The 21,548-nt window shown below is 43.9% G+C and overlaps 1 protein-coding gene across 10 annotated transcripts in view; it reads right to left on the bottom strand.

Annotated features, from left to right (window-relative positions):
• Positions 1–21,548, bottom strand: part of DOP1A (DOP1 leucine zipper like protein A) — a 122,767-nt gene that overhangs the window by 32,701 nt on the left and 68,518 nt on the right. For all 10 annotated transcript variants that reach the window (XM_053287099.1, XM_053287101.1, XM_053287098.1 and 7 more), the window contains 7 exons: positions 13,764–13,864; positions 11,916–12,175; positions 8,096–10,103; positions 7,872–7,983; positions 6,805–6,987; positions 5,636–5,761; positions 4,069–4,203 (listed from right to left, as the gene is read on the bottom strand). In XM_053287099.1, the coding sequence (XP_053143074.1) occupies positions 4,069–4,203; positions 5,636–5,761; positions 6,805–6,987; positions 7,872–7,983; positions 8,096–10,103; positions 11,916–12,175; positions 13,764–13,864 (2,925 nt within the window). The remainder of the gene's footprint in view (positions 1–4,068; positions 4,204–5,635; positions 5,762–6,804; positions 6,988–7,871; positions 7,984–8,095; positions 10,104–11,915; positions 12,176–13,763; positions 13,865–21,548) is intronic.

The raw sequence follows: 21,548 nt of genomic DNA, 5'->3' as shown, positions 1-21,548 counted from the left end.
GCAATCAAGATAATAAGAACAGCCTTGTTTCATCAGGCCCAAGGCCTATCTAGTCCAACATCCTGCTTCTGAGAAGCCCACAGGAAAGAGGTGAGGGCATGCTCTCTCTCTTGCTGTTGCTCCCCTGCAACTGGTATTTACAGGCATCTTGCCTCTGAGGCTGGAGGTGGCCTACAGCCACCAGACTAGTAGACATTGATAGACCTGTCCTCTGTGAATTTGTCTAAGCCCCTTTTAAAGCCATCCAAGCTAGTGGCCATCACAACACCCCATGGCAGAGAATTCCGTAGATCAATTATGCACTGTGTAAAAAAGTATCTTTATATATATTTCGCTAAGGCATAACCGTGGCTAATCCCGTGTGTGGCAGCTCTTGTGAGAGTTTGTGAGCTGAAGCACATGACTGGGCAGTGGGGATTCCATATGCCGATAGGGAGGAGAAGCCTGTGATGGTGAAGGTCAGTTGGAATGCAACTGATAGTGGGCAGGGGTCTGCGAAGAGAGGGGTTGTGGGGGGGAAAGAGCCCCTTCAGGAGAAGGAAGCTGCCACTGTGTGAATTAGATGAGGAAACAAGATGAACAAGACCTGTTAACTCAGGGAGGGAGGGACAGAGAGAAAAATAGAGAGAGAGAGAGAGAGAGAGAGAGAGAGAGAGAGAGAGAGAGAGAGGGGGGAAAAGACAGAGGGGAAGCGCGAGCAGAGGAGAGAGAAAGAGAAAGAGAGAGAGAGAGAAGGGTGAGGGATGGGCCCAGGCCTGTCAGTGGCCTGAGAGGAACGGGTGGCCATGGCAGTGAGGAAGGGCCTGGTCAGCTGCTGCTGCTCCTGCAGGGAGGAGCAGGAGTGGGGTGAGGGTGGGGAGGTCTCTGGGGTTAGGGGGCTGTGGCCTGGCCAATCGGCATCGGCAATGCCGCAGCCACGACCAAGAAGGGTGAAGGGGATGGAAGCAATGGGAAGGAGGAGGAGCAGGAGCATGGTTCTGGTGAGGCTGGAGAGTTCTCTGAGGTGAGGGGACTGAGGCGGCAGGAGAGGGGAGCAACCAAGTACTAGTGCGCAGATTCTTTGTGCGAGTTAAGCTAGTTTCCTTTTGTTGCTCCTAATTTTCCTGCCTTCATGGGATGACCCCTGGTTCTAGTGTTGTGAGAAGGAGAAAAAAAATATCTCTCTCCACTCTCTCTACTTTATGCATAGTTTTACACCCTTCTATCATGTCTACCCGTAGTCAACTCGTTTATAAGCTAAAATGCCCCAGATGCCATAGCCTTGCCTCATAAAGAAAGTACTCCAGGTCCCTGATCATCTCGGCTGTCCTCTTCTGCACCTTTTCAAGTTCTACAATGTCCTCCTTAAGATATGGTGTCCAAAACGTTATGCAGTACTCCAAATGTGGCTGCACCATAGATTTGTATAAGGGCATAATAATATTACAATTTTTATGTTCCTGGTCATTCACCAATACCTAGGATCCCATCACTGTATATGTGAAGTTGAGGGGTTTTGCCCCAATATGCATCACTTTACACTTGCTTACATTGAACTGCAACTGCCATTTTGTCACCTATTCACCCAGTTTGGAGAGATTTTTTTGGAGCTCCTCACAATCTGTTGTGGATTTCACTACCCTAAATAGTTTAGTGTTATCTGCAGATTTGGCAATTCACTGCTTACCCCAACTTTTTTTTTATTTTTACATTTTATATCCCGCTCTTCCTCCAAGGAGCCCAGAGTGGTGTACTACATACTTAAGTTTTCTCCTCACAACAACCCTGTGAAGTAGTTTAGGCTGAGAGAGAAGTGACTGGCCCAGAGTCACCCAGCTAGTATCATGGCTCTCAATCATTTATGAACAAATTAAAGAACACTGGTCCCAGGACAGATCTCTGGGTGACCCCACTTCTTACTTCCCTCCATTGTGAAAACAGTTTATTTATTCCTACCCTCTGTTTCCTGTCCTTCAGTCAGTTACCAACCCACACATGAACCTGTCCCCTCATCCCATGACGGCTAAGTTTACTCAAGAGCCTTTGGTGGGGAACTTTGTCAAAAGTCTTTTGGAAGTACAAGTATACTATATCAACTGGATCACCTTTATCCACATGCCTGTTTACACTCTCTATGAAGTGTGCGGAACTGGTTCTATTCAAACCTGGTCCAAACAGAATCGGGCCAGTTTGACTGGTTCAGACTCGAATCAGATTGGACCACCACAAAGGGTGCCAGTCCAAACTTGTACCAGTTCCGGTACTAATGGAACTGGTTCAGAAGCCATGCTTGTAAAAAGGGAATTTGGTGAGGTTTCCCCTTTGCAAGCAAAGGGGAAATCCTGCCTATCTTTACAATATTCCTAACAGGGGGCGGCAAGAGAGAACCTCGTCAGCAGCGGCATAGTGGTGGCAGTGTGGCTCCTCTGAACTCTGGACCGGATCTCGTGTAAATTTGCATCGCCATGCAAATGGCCTCTATACATGCGTGGAGGCCAGAGCCAGGCCGTTCTGGAGTGCCAGGCCTGGTCCAGAGTTCAGAGGAGCTGTGCTGCCGTGACCAAGGAAGAGGTGCCCTCTCGCTGACCCCATTAGGAATATTTTAAAGGCAGGCAAGGTTCCCCCCTTTGCTTGTAAAGGGGAATCCTCACCAGATTCCCCTTTACAAACATGGCCCTTGAGCTGAACCAAACTGGTTCAACCCGGTTCGACCCTCAGAATGAACCAGGGGCCAGTGGGCCAGTTCACATTCAGCTCAAATTTGAACCAAACCACTGGAATCAGTCCCATGTATACCCCTACCCCTCAGCTCTGCCTGTCTTGCTAGCCCTGTGTGTGGAACAGGTAGCACTTCAGAGAACGCTAGCCTGGAAGTCCTGGACTTAAATATGCTGCCTAGCAGTCTAAATTTAGCTTCCAGGACCTCCCGACTGCATTTCCCAACATCGTTGGTGCTGTCATGCACCATGACAGCTGACTGCTGCCCAGCATTTCCTAACAGCCTATCTAGACATTGTGTGACATCTGCAACCTTTGCATCAGGCTGGCAAGTCTATATGCAGGTCACAAACCCATCCCTATGTGCCTCTAACGAGCAAATCAACTACTACTAGGAGGCTCCAAACCCCTGGAAGAGTATCCTATGTGTGAGAAAAAGTGGGTGTATCACCCAAGGAAGGGGTCCTTTCTAAGGGAGCATGCCCCTCTTCCTCAGACTGATGCCCTCCTTCCCTGAGACCTTCATTCTCCATGATAGTAGAGGAGCTGTCAGCCTGGGAGTGGGATGCCTCTATCACATCCCTGAGGGTCTCATCCACATACTTCTTTGCCTGCCTGAGCATCTCCAGGTCAGCCACTTAGGCAGGCATCCCCAAACTGCGGCCCTCCAGATGTTGCTGAACTACAACTCCCAGCATCCCTAGACACAATTTTTTGTGGCTGGGTATGCTGGAAGCTGTAGTTCAGCAACATCTGGAGGGCCGCAGTTTGGGGATGCTTGCACTTAGGCTTCAAGGGAATGAACTTGTTCCCTGATCCAAAAGTGAATGTCAATTCAAGAAGCAAAAAATTAAGCAAATCTTGCTAAAATAAACTGTGATTACTTAATAGGGCAATTTCAGGGCTGCTAGTCCAGTGGCACAATATTTAAGCATGGTAACAGGATTTTTCTTAAAGTATTTTCCTTATGATCCACCTTTAACTGAAGCCAGAAATGCTATTTATGGTAATAATGGTGCTTAGAACTCAGTCAGCTTGCATGAAGGTTATTATTATTCCTGGCATATAAGGAAGAGAATCAATGTGGAATTTATAGTATATTGGCCACTAACAGATTGAGCCTTTTACTAGGTTCTGCATAAACGTCTAAGATAGGGATGCTCATAGCAAAATGTTAATATCTTAATTCTGAACTTCCAGAGACAGCACAGCACTGCACCTTAACCACTTTCCCATTTTTAATCCAAAACCCTCAAATCCAAATAAAGTAATTTCTATAAATCCACAACTGGCTTGGAGTCTAAATTCAAAGCATGAAGCAAGCACCTTAAAGTTCACCTTAAACCCACAGCAATACTGCTGCTACTTTACCTTATCCTTGGCAATTGCTGGTGGTTGCTTTAAAACTTCTTTCACTGTTTGCATAACAGTCTCTGTTCTCATAACACTGATAGAACGAACCAGTTCCACTAGAAGGAGCTGTTCTTCGCTGGCAGTAGGAATGACCTGAAAAAGTATATCACGTGCTACTGTTTAGTCCAGCAGAGCCAAGTCTTGACTATTTCAAAAATATCAATGAGATTTGGCAGGTTATATGTCACATTGTCTCTATAAACACAGTCCAATGTAACCAATACAGACAAATCACCACTGTGAGCTCAGTAATTCCTGGTTAAAATATTCAAAGTCACTAGCTGCATTTTCAGCAGCTTAAGAATTATCTGGAAAGGGGGGAAAAAGCAGCCTGGATCATCAGTTATTCCAATGTACAGTAAGTACATTTTATCACATATAACAATACTTTAAGAACATAAGGGCCTATTTAGTGCAGCAACCTGTTTCCCACTGATGCCATGGCAGTCGGAGAAGCAGGGTATGCTCTCACTGTTGCTCTCAGCAGCTGGCATTCAGTGGCAGACATCCTCTGTGCCTGGAGGTTCCATACAGCCATCATGGCTAGCAGCCATTGATAGACTTGTCCTCCATGAATGTGTCTCATATTCCCTTTTACAGTGATCATCATATCATGTAACAACTTCCATGAATTAAATTATGAACTCCATGAAGAAGTTCTACTTTTTCTCTGTCCCATACCATTCAGTTTCACTGGAAGACCGAAGCTGTAGTACTATGAGAGGGGGCAGGTTCACACGATTGCCACCAAGTCCGGAAGCTGGGATCCAGAGGTTCCTGGCAACTACACGTTCCCAGCAGGAATGCCGTGCAAACCTGCCAATTAGAATCACTCCTAACCTGTCAGTGATTCTACTGATGTTCTCCACCCACTTGGAAACAAGACTTGGAAGTTGGCTATAAAATGCCGGTAGAGTCTTGGGTGAATGGGTCAAGAACCACCAGAGAAATAATCTTTTCACGATCCACTTTCTCCACACCATGTATAATTTTATAAAACAGAATCATGTCCTTGCTTAGTCACCATTTCTAAACTAAAAAGTTTCAAACATTATAGCCCTTCCCCAAAAAGAAGGTACCCCAACCCCTGATTATTTTAGCTGAGGACAGAAAAGAATTAGAGTTCTCCAGAATACCGAATAATATGAAGGAATCAAACTTCTAGCCAGACCCTAAGAACTCTACCTCCAGTAAATGCTTGGACTGGCAAGCCCTAATGAAACTGACTAAAATGGAGATGCTCTTATTACTTCTGTGTGCCTGAGAATGGATAGGCAAAACATTTGGCTGCCTAAGCAGTCATTCATAGGGATCCAGGTAGCACCCGAGTCTCTAGCATGTCCGTCCAATGATACTCACTGGACTGACAGGCTCCTCACAATGCCTGCCCCCATTTACTGGTGATGAAAACATCAACCTTAAATTTTAAAAAAACTTAAATTAACAAATAGAGCACATTAAAAAAATATATGATGGAGATCTCCTAAACCAAACTTTATTCCAACAGCTACTTTGTCTAACATACCTTAGCCCTTGATGCATTTTTGTTTTGTCTCCTTTCATTCCATACAAATGCAATCGCTGCCATAAAATGAACACCATGGTTCATGGAGATTGGGCCCAACAAGTCAAGAATTTGCTGTCTCAGATTCTAGAACACATAAAATAATACGCCAGTTCTCAAAACATGCATTCAAGGTATTATATCACTGTTAGCTCATGTAACTATGGTTTGGTGTGATGCAGTGGCGGCTCATTGCCAGCCGGTGCTGGACATGAACGGCAACAAGCTGCCCTGCCCTCCTCCCCTGTCCCCTCAGGCAGAGGCCAGTGCTGATGCTGCCCCTCCCATGCCCAGATTCTTCCCTCTCCCTTCTTGCCACCAGCCTCAGCTAGGGCACACCCCATGGGAGGCAGTGTGGAGTGTTGAAATACATGGCCCACAGGGAAATCGACACTTGAGTTTTATTCTCTGGAAGAACACTTGTGAGGGTTTCTGGAAAAGTTGACTCTTGACGACCAGTGCTAACATTAAAAATGCCATTATCAACAAAGGAATGCAGATGCCATCTTCCATTCGATTAGAGCAGGGACAGGCAACCTTGGCTCTCCAGCTGTTGTTGAACTACAACTCCCATCATCCCCAGTCACAAGGTATTGTGGTTAGTTACTTTTTTGTAAGTTACTTTTTGTAAGTATTTGGATTTCATCATAATATATTTTCCTTCAGCTAACATTAATTCTTGAATTAATTCTCCATTATCTAGATTTAAGAGCTGGAGCTGCATAGAGGTAGTGGTGGTCTAAAATGAAATGGGAAATGCAGGTTATATTTCTCCCTTGGAATGTATACATGTATGTTCCAGACTTATTGACTAAGCTGGGCATGGAAGACATTACATGAGGAGTCGGGTTTGTTTTGCTAATTTACAGGATTAACTACTGAAAAATGTTGGGGCTGATATAAGACTGCTGAGGACTCCAAGATTTCCGCCCCAACCTAACAGTTTGGTCTTGCACATTTAACATTCAGCTTAACTCTAGCAATTCTTCAGGTACTGTGTTATTGAAGTTGCTCGCAAAAAAATTTGTAAATCACATTGAAAAGACATGTTAACTTCTAATTTGGCAGAGTGTCTCTCTCTCTCTCTCTCTCTCTCACACACACACACACACGATCCCTGATGCCCTGACCTTTGTTGATCCAAGATTAATAATGGTAACGGAGGCAGCAGCTGCAGCAGCTGGTTTTTCTGAAGAGTCTGCTTGTTGCAAGATGCTCCACAGAAGCGTCACAGATGACATGATCATGTGAAGAATAGACAAGATCCCACTGCGTGCTTCCAACATATACTTCTGATTCACATTAACTAGAAGCTGGCGCCAATAAAGAAGAAAAATATCAATCACACGCCTTGACAGAAATTACAGTGCAGTTGCAATGCAACCTGTCTACAATGAATTTGTCTAAGCCCCTTTTAATAACCTACTCGAATGACTTGGAGCAAATTACAAAGCTGAATATAAAACCAATTCATTGCCTCAGGAGCACAGAATAAAAACTAAGCATTTTCTGTCTTGTCCCTTGTATCTTCCCCACCTCCCTTATTCAATGATTAATAATTTACACAGCACTTTCTTTGGGCAAAGGGCTTTATCATTTACATGTACTTTCTACTCATACATAGCAAGCCAGTGAAGTAGGTGACCATCATTGCTATGTCAAGGGCACCTAGGCTGAGAAAGAGTGACTTGCTCAAGTCTGTAGATGAAGAGTCAAAGCAACTAATATTTAAGTTCTATCCCATGGGTCACATCTCTGCTTCTTTTGCTCTTTGCAAGTCTTTGAAACTGGGACACGTGCCCTTCCATGCGACTTCATTTACACAGTGTATACCAAACTGCCTTGAATTTATGGAAGAAGGTGAAAGAGTTCAAGCTTCAGAGAGGCTACAATTCTGCATCATTAAAATTTATGGGAACTTTGTTATTGACTTCAATAGTAGTAGGACTGCACCCAAAATGAGCACTGCTGTGAACCAAATGTGGGGAACAATCCAAATGCACAGGTGTATTGGCTGTTACTAGAAGATGTCAAAAAACAGCCCCCTCAATTATCTTACAGAGAGACACACATTTTAATTTTTAAAGGTACAATTCCACTCAATATACAAAGCGGTTTCTTTCCCAGTTTTAAAAAAGCCTAAGTTGGTCAAAAATCTGAATTGTTTGAACACGGCCAAATCTTTGAACAATCTTACCTGATGATATTGTGCAGATGGGTCAAGTAAGCAGTAATGAATAATGGTTGTAATGCCTTCCAAAAGGGTAAGCACCATATCTGGTGGAGTAACTGAAGCCATCCAAAGGGGCCTAAAATACATCATATTTGACACAGTTTTGCAAACAAGAAGTCAAACATAAAAAAACAAAAAACAAAGGGAGGGGCGGAGAGAGAGAGAGAGGAAAAAAGTGAGATACATGCCTACTGTTAGACAACCCTGTTTCGTATTTGTATTGCTGAATCAGATTATCCAGGTTCCTGCAAAGCTGGAGGGTCACAGAAACCACCACTCTTTGTAGCACTTTCCCCATGTAAGGCAGAGAAGCAGTGATTAGGCTTATCCACTGGGGATGCATTTTACAAGCACAGTGCTGGTGTAATGCTCTTATCACGGCACAGAGAAACATGCCTTGGGAGGTTATTGGCTGAGAGTGCAAGTACTGAAGGGAAGTCATTGGCTGCTGGGGGTTGATGTGTTCCAAGTCAGTGATGACAAACTCATAGCCTGCCTCGTTCTCCTCGGGCACAGTCATTACTCTATGCTCCAGAACAATCAATCTCTGAAGGACTTTTAGGAGCTGGGACTGCAGGGAGCTGCCGTTGTCAACTTCATCTTCGGAAAAGTTAATGAGGCTGTCTTCAGAGAAGCCTTCCTCAACGGCCACTATGTTTTTGCCAGCGACTTTCTCACTGTGCCACTTCTGGGCGCTGAAGATGGAGGAGAGCAAACAGTGCAGGACCACCTTCTGGACCTTGCATTTGGAGAGCATGTCTGAAATAAAGCTGGGGAAGCCTTTCGTGGAACTTTCCACCACTTTGGCCAACTCAGCAAAGAGAAGAATCAGGATTTCAATGCTCATCATTTGCATATTACGATTTCCTATCAGATCTTGGGGGGAGACGTTTACATGGGTTGGATAGTGGCTCCGCATGTAGTATAAACATAAGGAAATCAGGATCTCTATGTACATGGAGCTTCGAAAATTATGGTTTGAGTCCACGGGGATATGGCTATAGAAATCTTTACCCATAACAGATATGCGATGTCTAGCCAAAAGATTCTGAAGTAAGGAAAGCTGAGGAGTATAGGCATTGTTCACACTAGTGGTAGAGATTGCATTCACAAAGGCAGAAGGGTTTGTTTTCAAGATGGCTTTAATGGCAGAAAAAGCATACAGAGTCCTTGAGGAGTCATACACCTGAAGGTACAGCAACACATGCTGGTATAAAGGATGGATATTGAAATGGGGAGACTTCCGCATTCCTGGTGACCCTGCGTCACTTTCAATTTCTGAGATCTCTCCCTCTCCACAGCTGTACCAGTTTTCCAAGTCAAGGCCATCACTGAAGAAAACACTGGTTTGTTTAAGTCTCTCGGCTTGAGCTTTCTTCTTCTCTTCATCCTTCCTTTTGGCTATTTTGACTTTGGGCTTTGCTCCTGGCTGCTTACCAGCCTCTTTCACAATGGTTTCTTTCTCTGACATTTTTTCAGGCACTTTCCCCTTGAAGCTGAACTGGATGCTACTATGACTTCTCTGCCTAGACTTTGTTTCTGTTGATATGGAAGCTGGGTCACTGGAATTCTGCTGGCTTAATGAGATGCAAGGTGAAGAGTTGTTTCTGGAGATTTCATTGGAAAGACTTTCAAGTCCCACCTCAGTTGAGACAGATAACAACTGAGAACTGTCATTACTAAGCAAACTGCTCTGGCTATCCTGAATGTTTGGATCTCCAGCTTCAGTCACCTCTTCAGAGGAATCCGAAGCATTTAATTTAGTTGAGGTATCTTCTGGGAACAGGAAGTGTTTAACTGGTTCAGTATCTTTGCCAAGCCCACTCACAACCTTGCATATCAAGTCAATGACCACTTGCTGGACTATTTCATCTGTTGAATCACCACTTAAATGCTGAGAACTGTCTGGTGCAGTCATATTTTCTGCCTCCACCTCATAGCTTAGGCTGTCCCCAATAGATGACTGAGAACATCCGGAGTCCGAACTCTGCAGTATTTCAATCTGATGGTCAGGAAGATCAAAATCAGATGCAGCCAGAGGAATAGTTTCACTGCTGGTACTCAGTAGGGAAATTCTGTCACTTAAAGGGTTGACGGTAAGACTGAAGTTCTCCATTTCATCCATAGCAAGTTGCTTTTCATTGTTTTCTTTAGCTGCAATGTCTTGTTCTTGACTTGCTGGCATGTGGACAAATGCTTAAACAACAAAAAAAAAGTTTGCAGATATGAATCTTTTCCTACTTGCACTTATCTTCAACTCAGTACAAATACTCTACTGCAAACAGAAAGGCTGCAAGGAGAACGAATACACTACCCCAGTACTGAAATTGTGGGAAAGTCTTGGGCAGCACCCAAGCTCTAGAGGCGGTACTGGAGCTCTGCAAAGCTTTTTAATCACAGCCCATCTAGGTTATAAAAATGAATGGTTTTCTAATGTGTGCAAGGAAAACCAGACACATCTTGAAAAAATGCTGTAGATCTATAAAACAGAACTGGGCATTAATTAAATGCTACCACTGGCCCTTTGCTAGTTTTCATGGATCAAGAAGATTAGTTTATGCCTGAAGTTAGTTCTCACTATTCTTCTTTGTGTGGAGTTCATAGGGTGCCAATAAATTAATTTTATTTAACGTTAGAGCAAAATTGATTAATAAGGAATGGAAATCAATCCAAACCTGAATGAAATAAAAACAGCAGATTATGTAAGTAAGCCCTGATGAAGATGTGATCATCAATAATCTGGTATAACAAATGATTAACTGGTCAGTCCTCAACATGTTTACTTGGACCAAATTCTGCCTAGTTTCCAGTAAGCAAACTTAAAATGGCCAAGAGTCATAAACCACAAAACCTAAAAATTAGATAAGTTAAGACTTATTTGTGAACAAATGGCCAATCCACACAATAAGGGCAAAATAAAAGTTTAGAAAAGGTATCATCTGCTTAGAGGGCAGGCAGCAGTCCCAGATGGTTAGATCTCTATCTTTCCCATCATAGCTAGCGCTTTGAAAGGCAATTAGTCAACATAAAATGCATCTATATTAGGTTAATACTAGTAACATTTGTCAGTTGTTGACTGTTAAACATCTAGGAGATGAGAACACACAGATGTGTGTATGCATCTTTCTGCAGATTCCAGATGCATGACTTTACACAGTTGCTGCTTTCAATGTAATGTTGTTAAGAAGTTCAGCACATGGAGGAAGCACTGCATAAGTAGTGGTATTATTATTACTGAGTCTGGTGGCAATGATCCATCTAACATAGGGCTGCACAACCTATGGCCCGCGGGCTGGATCTGGCTCGTGGGCACATTTTTCCTAGCCCGCGGTGGAGCAAGCAGGTGAGCAACAGGAGTGGAGGTGAGGCAGCATGCTACTGTGGGGGCGAGGGCTCCACTGCACATTGCCAGCTGCCTCTCCCTGCTACTCACCCTGGCTCCCGAGCCCCTCTGCTTCCACCGGGGATGGGAGCTTTCTGGGAATAAGGGCATGCATGTGCCCTGTGTTTCCATCAGGACGCATGTGCACCCTCATTCCCGGCAGGCTCCCAGTCCAGATCGAAGCAGAGGGGCTCTGGAGCCAGGGTGAGCAGTGGGGGGAGGAGGCTGATGGCAGTGCCCTTGTCTGCCTCACCAACACTCCTGCCAGGGTTCCAAGGCCCACACTGCTTCCATTTGGTCCAGGAGGGCAGCTTCAGCCCACTGGGACATTTGAGTTGTGCAGCCATGATCTAACCCAATAGATTATCTCTAATCTAGCTGATTCAAGAAGAGTTTACTTGGACAGGATATTACTAGAGCACTCTGCTTTCAATCATGTCTTTACAGACTTCAGGCAATCCCCTAGTAAGACTAGTAATGACATGCACAACTTTGGTCCAAACTATTGATTCATGAATATGCCTCTTATAAGGTATATTTTGTGATATGACTTTATAAGAAAGAATATTATTACAAAGGTGTAACATTAAGTAGTCATGTGAAATTAGTTTTAACACAATAGTTACCATTGCCACAGTTAAATTTCTGCATATAATGCTTTTCATGCTCATCTTCAGGATAAAAGGGGGATTTATTCCAGTAGCATTCAGCTTGTACCCGCTGAACAGAAATACGCTGAGTTTTTGGATGGAGAAGCAGCAGAAGCAAAGGTTCAAGAACTCTTGCAATGTCATGCCTTTGGAGTACTTGATTTAACCAGGCTTGACCCACTGACCAGGTAGAACCATCCAAACTGTTCAGACTGTCTAGCATGATAAATAAGGACCTGAGTAAGAAAAATTCAAATTAGAATGAATTTAATATGCACAAGAGGCCAATAAAAATTGTAACCAACAAAACAGGTCATACTGGCCAAGTTCTTTAGCCTGGAAGAACTGGTCCTCCCTGGCCAAAGTGCTCAGAGCCAATCCTGCCTTATCATCTACAGTCCAGGAGCAATGACCTGGCAACCATCCCATCTAGTGCTAAATAAGGAGGCTCATCAAAGGGGCCAATGATAAATGAAGCCCTTAATCCTCTCATTTCACACAGGTGGTCGCAGGTCAGAACCTTGGCAGGGCCAGTGGCACTTTGTGGAGTTAAGCCATTCGAGGAGTGGGGAGAACCAGACCAGCTTCTTCCAACCTGGTGTAGAAGTGGTGGTGGTGACGAGATGCTGCCCAAGGGCTGCTGAGTTGGTCACTCCTAATTTATAGCATATGTCTAAAACATCGGGACACAGAGCTACATAACCACTACAAACAAATAAAAAATATATGCAATCTATGCACTCGCAGCCCTTAAACATTTAAAAAACAAATTTAGACTCAAATGTTTTCCATATTTTCTATGCGTCTAACACAAAATCTTTGACTACCACATAAAGAGACATTTGAACAATCAGCCATACTGCAGTCCATTGAATTGCCAGGGCTTATTATTAAATCATTGACTGACTGTTTTAACATTACAATTAACCTACACTAAACACTAAGCAATTTCAAGAACTATTTTACAAGTGAATGCCCAAGTCATTATTATTGCCAATCCTGATCGCACAAAATCGGCTTTATCATATGACATATCATACCAGTTTCTCTATTAGGATACATAGATACCTAACATTCAAAGAGGAGCTGCTGACTTTTGTCCTGCAGGTTGAGCAAAGCTGCCTCTCACCTGTGCAATTTATATTTATGACACACATACATGCCAGCAAACTGAATGCTGGTTCAGTCATCAGTTTTGCTTTCTCCCCCTCATTGATCGGGGGGGGGGGGGGGAGAGAAAATTTGCCAGACCCAGAATAAAAAAACAACTGCCCTAAAAAACGGAAAGAAATGCTGTGTATGTTTTAAATTAATTATTCATTTGTCAAAAGCACAATCAATGTAAAGAATTCCAGAAGTGCTCTTGGGAGGGAAGAAATGGAAAGTGGGTTTGTGAGTTTAGATGCACTAACCAATCAGCCTTGTTCTCAATGGGCTTCTGCTGCATTCTCATAGAACCAGTTTTGCCTGCCCTTGACCTATTTCTTTGAATAGAACATCGTGAATGCACTTCGAAAGTGGCTCAGCCTCTCAAATAAAGTTACACCTGAATGCATCCTTAGACTCTTCCCACCAAAATTTGCTTTTCTTAATAGGACAAGCAGGAGGATACCATTTCCAAGAAGTCTACACTGCAAGATGACACGGTGTCATCTTATCTTTCCTGCATCTCACACTGAAAAAAATCAATAGGTGAGAAACTTTATAACAAGCATTAACTTTATTTAAATGCAGAAACTGTAAGTTGCATGTTTGAGCACTTTGCAGCATTTATATAGAGAAAATTAAAATAAGATATTTTTGTATGTATCAAGTCTAACCAACCTGTCAAATGAACGACCATATGAAGAAGACTTGTTAATATGTAGGTCTCTGGTGAGATGCCAGAGCACTGAAAACTTTGCATGAGCTTCCATCCTGATTTTCTGAAGGAATAAGAGGACAGATTAATTCAAGCTAGATATAATCAGTTCCTCTGAGAAGCTGGTTAAAAATAAAGAAAAAAAATTAGTTCAGGAGCTTAGGAATCATGTATGAAAATAGTATAATTAATCATTATGCTTGTGTGTAAATCAGATGCGGGCAAAATTCAGGTTTGCAGGATTCTCTTTGATGTTTACTAGGACCCTGAGGCCCACCAACTACAGCAGGTGCCAAACAGGGCCTCAGATGGGAAGACACACACTTAGGTTTAAGGAATGGTGGCTGACATCCTGACAAACAAAGTGCTGGAGGAATAACATCATGCTAGTGCAAAGCCATTGCACTAGCTGCTTGCCCTAAGTCTGGGGCTTGTGTTTTGCTACTGCAAGGATGCTTGTGCTTGAACAACTGTGACATGTCTCATTTGTTCGGCAGGGAACTTTGGAGCAAATCCTTGCTATTAGCACAACTACGTGATCTTGCACAACTTTGCTCATTATGCAAGCGCTTCGTTAGTCAGGATGTCGGCCAGTATACCTCTAAGCACTAGGCTTTGGAAAAAAGGGATTTCTGATGTTGGAAATCCCCACTCCCACCACCAGGAGGGAGACAAATGTGGGGCAAGTGCCCCACGTACTCTAGTGATGGTGGTGGCTTTTAAAGTGCGCGCCCAGCATTGGTGCTGAGGAAGCTGGGCAGTGCAGTGATCTTCGGGAGTGGGGAGGAAGTGACACCAGACAGCATAGAAAGCCCACACGCCTGCTGGGAGGACGCATGGACTTCTGGGTCCGTTAGTTCCGCTCAACCCACCACCACTACCACCACTGGAGTACCTGGTGCACTTGCTCCGCATTCGGCTGCCTCCTGGTGGTTGGGGTAGGGATTTCCAATATCAGAAATCCCTCTCCCCTCCCCAACATGCACAGGCCTACTAAGTGCATTCTCAGCACTGGAATTCCACCCCACCCCCAATACCACTGAACTGTGCTCACACCTTTCAGAACTTAGTGTGTAGTCCTTTCACACAAAAATCCACTCTGCGTTGGATTTAGAGCCTAATTTAGAGGGGTAAATAGTGCGTTGGATTTAGAGCCTAATTTAGAGGACGAAATAGTGCCTTTTTGTTGTTGCTATTGCTATTGTTAAACAATTAAGAACCAGAGTAGATCCCAATTCAACTTCCCTGGATTTAAATCATAAATGAAATCATGGACTAGCTTTTGATCCCCAATGATTATTTTTGAACCTTTTAATTTTGCCAAGTTTTGGGTACCCCCAACAAAAGATTATATCAGATTTACTGTTAATCTGGTTTACCATTTACAACATCATCCATTGAAAATGTCTGCCAGAAAACCATCAAATAAAGTGACAAAACAATCTCTCTATAATTCTCTAAGGCATACCCGTGGCTAATCCTGTGCGTGGCAGCTCTCGTGAGAGTTCGTGAGCAGACACACTGATTGGGCAGTGGGGATTCCATATGCAGATATGGAGGAGGAGCCTGTGAGAGCAGAAGCACCATGATGTTTGGGCAGTGGGAATTCCATATGCAGATGGGGGGAGGAACCTGTGATGGTTAAGGTCAGTTGGAATGCAACTGTTACTGGTTGGAAGATGTTCTTGATTTTAGAGGAGAGGAATATATCTATATAAACGGATAGTGGGCAGGGTCTGCGAAGAGGAGGGTCGTGAGGGAGGCAAGAGCCTCTTCAGGAGAAGGAGGCTGCTGTTGTGTGAATTAGATGAGGAAACAAGATGGACAAGATCTGTTAACTCAGGAAGGAAGGGGGAGAAAGAGAGAGACATAAAGAAAAAAGAAGGGAGGGGAAGAGAGAAAGAAGGAAGGGCGAAGGACGGACCCGAGCCTGTCAGTGGCCTGAGGGGAATGAGTGCCCATGGCAGTGGCGGCAGTGAGGAAGGGCCAAGTCAATCGTTGCTGCTGCTGCTGCTCTGTGAGGAGGAACAGGAGCAGGGCTCGGGTGAGGAGATCTCTGGGGATAGGTGGCTGCAGCTTGGCCAATAGGTGCCAGCAATGCTGCAGCTTCAACTAAGAGGGGTGAGGGGGATGGAGTAAAGGGATGGAGGAGTGACCAAGAAGGGTGAGGGGGATGGAAGCAATGGGATGGAGGAGGAGGAGCAGGAGTGTGGCTGGGTGTGAGGGGGGAGAGATCTCTGAGGTGAGAGGGACTGTGGCTGGGTGTGAGGGGAGCAATCAAGTACTAGCATGCAGATGCTCTGTGCGGGTTAAGCTAGTTTAGAATGAATACATGAAATAATCTGACAGGGTCATTGTATTGCATATATTTCATTGTACAGTATTGTACATATTTCTGTTGGGTTATTTAGAAATGGCACATGATTTTCAAAGCACAAGATTATGAAAATTTGAGCTACCAAAATATATGAACTACTATTATGGGATGGGAACAATAAAAAGCACATATGTTCTTCACAATAAAAGAAACAGAAAATATAAGGGAGACAGAAGAACAGTGGTTAGATTTACATAACACAGGTCTGCAAACTCTTTCATTGGGGATGTTAAGTGAAATCTGAGATCAGCCACTGTAGCATTTAGAAAGAAAAAAGCAGAAGGGTGAAAACTAAATTCCCCAGGGAAACTTGAATAAGAAGAGAAGAGAAATAACAGAGCAAAGTCACAACATTCTTGAAGTCATTAAAGGGGAACGAAAGAAAAGGGATCAACTAACATTGTCAGAAAGAGCATTTTCACAAGACAACACTGACTGTGTAGAAAGATATTTGATTAGGGTCTCAGAATGACAGAAAGGTTAGGGAACCATTTCCAAAGGCAGGAAAGGAAAATTTAAAAATGGAGAATAAATAGAGAAGTCTTAGATTTCAGAAACAGTAGTAAGAGGAAGTATATATAGCAAAAGATCAATGGGAGAAAGGCTCCCAAGTTAAAAAAAAAACAAAAAACAGTCGAGCTAATAGTATAGCACTTCAAGATTTAAATTGAAGAGGTCATAAGCTAGGATCTGCTAAGAAAGGAGGACGAGTTTAGCAAAAGGTTATCCCATTAAGCTTTAGACACGTTGTCTATGGAAGTCAAAGATTAGAATATTTTCTGTCCAGACACTCAGGGCCAACTAGATGTGATGATAACATGAGTCACTGTCTAGTTTTAGAGCATTTCTTTATCTTAAAATATCAGCCATGAGGGGCCAGATCCATATTGGGACCATGTAATGAAAGCAAAGCAAGTTTCATTCCATATCATTTTCCTGCAAAAAATTGCAATAACTGTTTTTATTTTGCGAGATTGTTTTTATTGTTTTAAATTTTGTACACTACCTAGAGATGTACATATCAGGAGCTATAAATATATGATAAATAAATAATTAATAAATGACACCTTTGGGGCCCCATAGCAGCCATGGGCAGACGTGATTTTTTATGAAAAAACAGAGTGGAATTAAAGGGTTAAATACTTTTTAGCACTTCACTGCAGTCCCAATCCAGTAGAAGCCCTTATGTAGCTACTTCCGAATTAAAAAGAACCCCCAGCCTCCGCATTCTGTCTAAACCAGGCAATTGCACTTTTAACATTGTATCTAATTTGGCTCTTATTACTTTATTTGAAGGATAAGATTCTCACACTTAATGCAAATTAGGGCTTCTAAAGGAATGCAACAGAATTACAGTTGAGTCATAAAACAGCTAAAATAAAGACATAAACAGGTTGCTCACCTGTAACTGATGATCTGGTAGGGATCCGTTGATATCCATTAGAATGGGTTCTGTGCCTGCGCAGAAGCCTCTCAGTGTCGAGTTCCACAGCTCCTTTTCGGCGCTTGCGCCCCGCCCCACATGACCACGTGGCTATTTAAGGCGGGAGGAAGAGCAGGGACCTCAGTTCCTTGGAGACCGCCGAAGCAGTCATATTATTATTATTTCTTGTTTACACAGTCAGACAGGTGTTACTGACTGGTTTTTTTTATCCAGACATCGAGTCCTTCCCAAGGACCTAGGATGGCTGAATTTTATTGTCAATGGTTATAGATATCGTCGCAGAATATAGGCTGTTCCCAGTAAAGTTGCTTTTTGTAATTGGCTGGTGGTGATTTCTGTGACCCCTATGGTGTTGAGGTGCTCTTCAAGTTGTTTTGGAACTGCACCCAGGGTGCCAATTACCACTGGGATTATTTTGGTCTTTTTCTGCCACAGCCTTTCAATTTCAATTTGTAGATCTTTGTATTTTGTGATTTTTTTCTATTTCTTTTTCTTCGATTCTGCTATCCCCTGGTATTGCTATGTTGATTATTTTAACTTGTTTTTCTTTCTCCTCAACTGCAGTTATATCTGGTGTATTGTGTGGCAGATGTTTGTCTGTTTGAAGTTGGAAGTCATTATTATAATTATTATTTACATTTATACCCTGCTCTTCCTCCAAAGAGCCCAGAGCAGTGTACTACATACTTGAGTTTCTCTTTCACAACAACCCTGTGAAGTAGATTAGGCTGAGAGACAAGTGACTAGCCCAGAGTCACCCAGCTAGTTTCATGGCTGAATGGGGATTTGAACTCTGGTCTCCCCAGTCCTAGTCCAGCACTCTAACCACTACACCACACTGGCTCTAAACAGTTGGTAAGTTCTACTGCTAACTGGGCAAAGAGGCACCTTTTACCGTGGTGAATCTCTTTATTTAGCAGGGGGAGAGTAACTGGCCCTATCCACCCCTAGCACAGTGCTGGTGTGTGTCTTATGTTTCTTTTTAGAATGTGAGCCCTTTGGGGACAGGGAGCCATCTTATTTGTTATTTCTCTTTGTAAACTGCCCTGAGCCATTTTTGGAAGGGCGGTATAGAAATCAAATTACTACTACTACTACTACTACTACTACTACTACTACTGTATAGGCCTATGGTCCACTGCAGAGGGGTGGTTCGGGAGGGTCTAATGGATATCAACGGATCCCTACCAGATCAGTTACAGGTGATCAACCTGTTTATCTGGTACGTGATCCGTTGAATCCATTAGAATGGGTGTTTAGTTAGCTCCAAAAGGAGGGGGGAGCAGTGAGTTATTGTAACACCCTTTTAAGGATACCTCTCCCAAAGTTCGCCTCTGCAGCACACCACAGGTCAATAGCGTAGTGCTTCACAAATGGTTCTTCAGAAGACCAAGTAGCAGCCTCGCAAATATCTGGGAAGGATATCCCTGACAGAAAGGCCGCAGAAGTGCCATAAGCCCTAGTGGAATGAGCTTTGACAGATTTTGGTGCTGGCACTCCTTGTACTGAGTAGGCTAGGCGAATGGTCTCTACCAGCCAATGTGATATTTGTTGTCTGGACAGTGCCTGTCCCATAGTACTACCCTTGTATGATACAAGTAACTTTTTTGTTTTTCGGAATAGTTTTGTTCTTGAGAGATAATAGAGTCGTGCCCTGCGGACGTCTAAAAAGTGTAGAGCTTTCTCCAAAGGCATGGACGGTGATCTGAAGAAGGTGGGTAGTACAATGTCCAGATTGACATGGAAGTTTGACACTACCTTGGGCATGAAGGTGAAGTCCGGGGGTAAGAGAACCTTGTCCAGGTAGAACTGAGCGTAAGGCACATCCATACGGAGTGCAGTCAGTTCACTCACCCTGCAAGAAGTGGTGATTGCCACCAAAAAAGCCGCTTTCAAGGAGATATGTTTAAGTGTTGCAGAGTGCATTGGTTAGAACAGTGATTCCATTAACGTGGTAAGGACCAGAGAAATGCTCCATGGTCCTATCGGCTTGCATATAGGAGCATAAAGATTTGTGAGGCCTCTCAAGAAACTCTTACAAGAAGGATGAGAGAACAATGTTTTTCCATCCCAGCCAGGGTGTTTAGCAGAGAGAGCTGCTAGGTGGACCCGTATGGACACATTAGATAGTTCCGATGCCTTCAGGTTCGTCATACAGAGCAAGACCTCATGTATGCTGGCCTGTTTAGGACGGAAATCGTGTTCCTTAGTGTAGGACGCGAACCGTTTCCACTTGTTGGTGTAGTTCCATCTCGTAGAAGGTTTACGCTCGTTCAGCAGGATCTTTTGTAGGAGTCGATCTGCCATGCTGTCAGTTGCAGTGTGAGAACTTCAGGATGTAGAACCCGACCGCCCTCTTGAATTAGTAGATCTGGGCAGTTTGGAAGTCTCTGGTAGGTATGCGAAGTCAGTTTGAGCAAATGAGGAAACCATGCTTGGTGTGGCCACCAAGGTGTGATCAGGGTGCACCTCACACGGCTGCCCAGGAGTCAAGCTACTACTCTGTTCATGATTGGTAAGGGGGGGAACATGTAAGTGTGATGAAGCGACCAGTCCGGTTGGAACGCATCCCCCATTGAACGTGGATAGTGTCCCGCTCTCGAGCAGAATAGCCTGCATTTTGCATTCTGTGCTGAAGCGAACAAGTCGACTTCCATAGGTCGAAGATAATTTGGAGGTAACAGTCGTTCAGTTCCCATTCATTACGGTCCATGGAGAAAGAGCGGCTGAGACCATCTGCCAGTACATTGTCTGGCCCCTTGATGTGGATTGCCACGGGGTTATACTATTCTTGATGCACCAATGCCAAATCTGGATGCTCAGTGCACAGAGCGATCTGGAGACAATGCCCCCCACCTGTTGAGGTAGGCTATCGCAGTGGTGTTGTCCAATTGTAACTGAACCACTCGCCCTTGTAGCATCGGGAGGAAGGCCTTCATGGCTTGAAAAACCGCCAATAGCTCCAGAAAATTTATGTGAAGTTGGCATTAATTGCGGGTCCAGAGACCCTGAGTTGTGGCAGCATTGCAATGTCCACCCCACCCCTGGAGAGAGGCATTTGTCATGACCCAAACAGATGGAGGTTGTGTCTGAAAGGGCATCCCTCTGAGTAGGTTGGTGCTTTGAGTCCATCAGGAGAGAGAGTGAAGGATCTGCAGTGGTACTAGTAGACGCTTCCTGGGGCTGTCCCTGAGTAGATTGAAAGACGACAGGAACCACAATTGCAGTTTTCTCATTTTCAAGCGCATGTAGCGCACAGTTGATTTGCAAGAGGCCATCAGCCCCAGTAGACGTGGGATGTGGCACACTGTTTGAGACAGTGTGGTTTGAAATTCTTGAACTAACAATGCAATGGTCTGATAGCGATCTTCTGGTAGAAACGCCCTCCCCAGTGTGGCATTGAGTACTGCTCCAATGTACTATGCTTGATACCGGTGTCAGGTTGGATTTCTTCCAGTTGACCTGTATCCCGAGGTTCTGGAGAAGCTGCAACATGTACTTTATCTGTGAAAGTAACTCTTCTTTGTCTCTGGATGATAGAAGCCAATTGTCAAGATAAGGATACAGTTTCTGCCCCTTCGTTCTCAAGTGGGCTACCACCACCACCACGCACTTGGTAAACACACGGGGGGCAGTGCAGAGTCCGAACAGTAGAACCTGGTACTGGTAAAGTGAGGTCTCCACAGTGAACTGTAGATACTTCTGAAAGGAAGGCAGGATTCCTATGTGAAAGTATGCATCCTTTAAGTCTAACGTCACAAGCCACCTCTCTTGGTGGAGAAGAGGTAGGATGTCCTGTAATGTCATCATTCGATACTTTTTCACATGGATGAAGTTGCTTAGATGTCTTAAGTCCATGATCAGCCGAATCCCACCATCGCTCTTTGGTATCTGAAAATAACGGGAGTAAAAGCCCTCTCGTCGATT

The sequence above is a fragment of the Hemicordylus capensis genome, chromosome 1 (genome assembly GCF_027244095.1).
Source record: "Hemicordylus capensis ecotype Gifberg chromosome 1, rHemCap1.1.pri, whole genome shotgun sequence".
In the NCBI taxonomy this organism is placed as follows: domain Eukaryota; kingdom Metazoa; phylum Chordata; class Lepidosauria; order Squamata; family Cordylidae; genus Hemicordylus; species Hemicordylus capensis.
The sequence above is the reverse complement of the archived record's forward strand: the minus strand, read 5'-3'. Positions and strand labels throughout refer to the sequence as shown.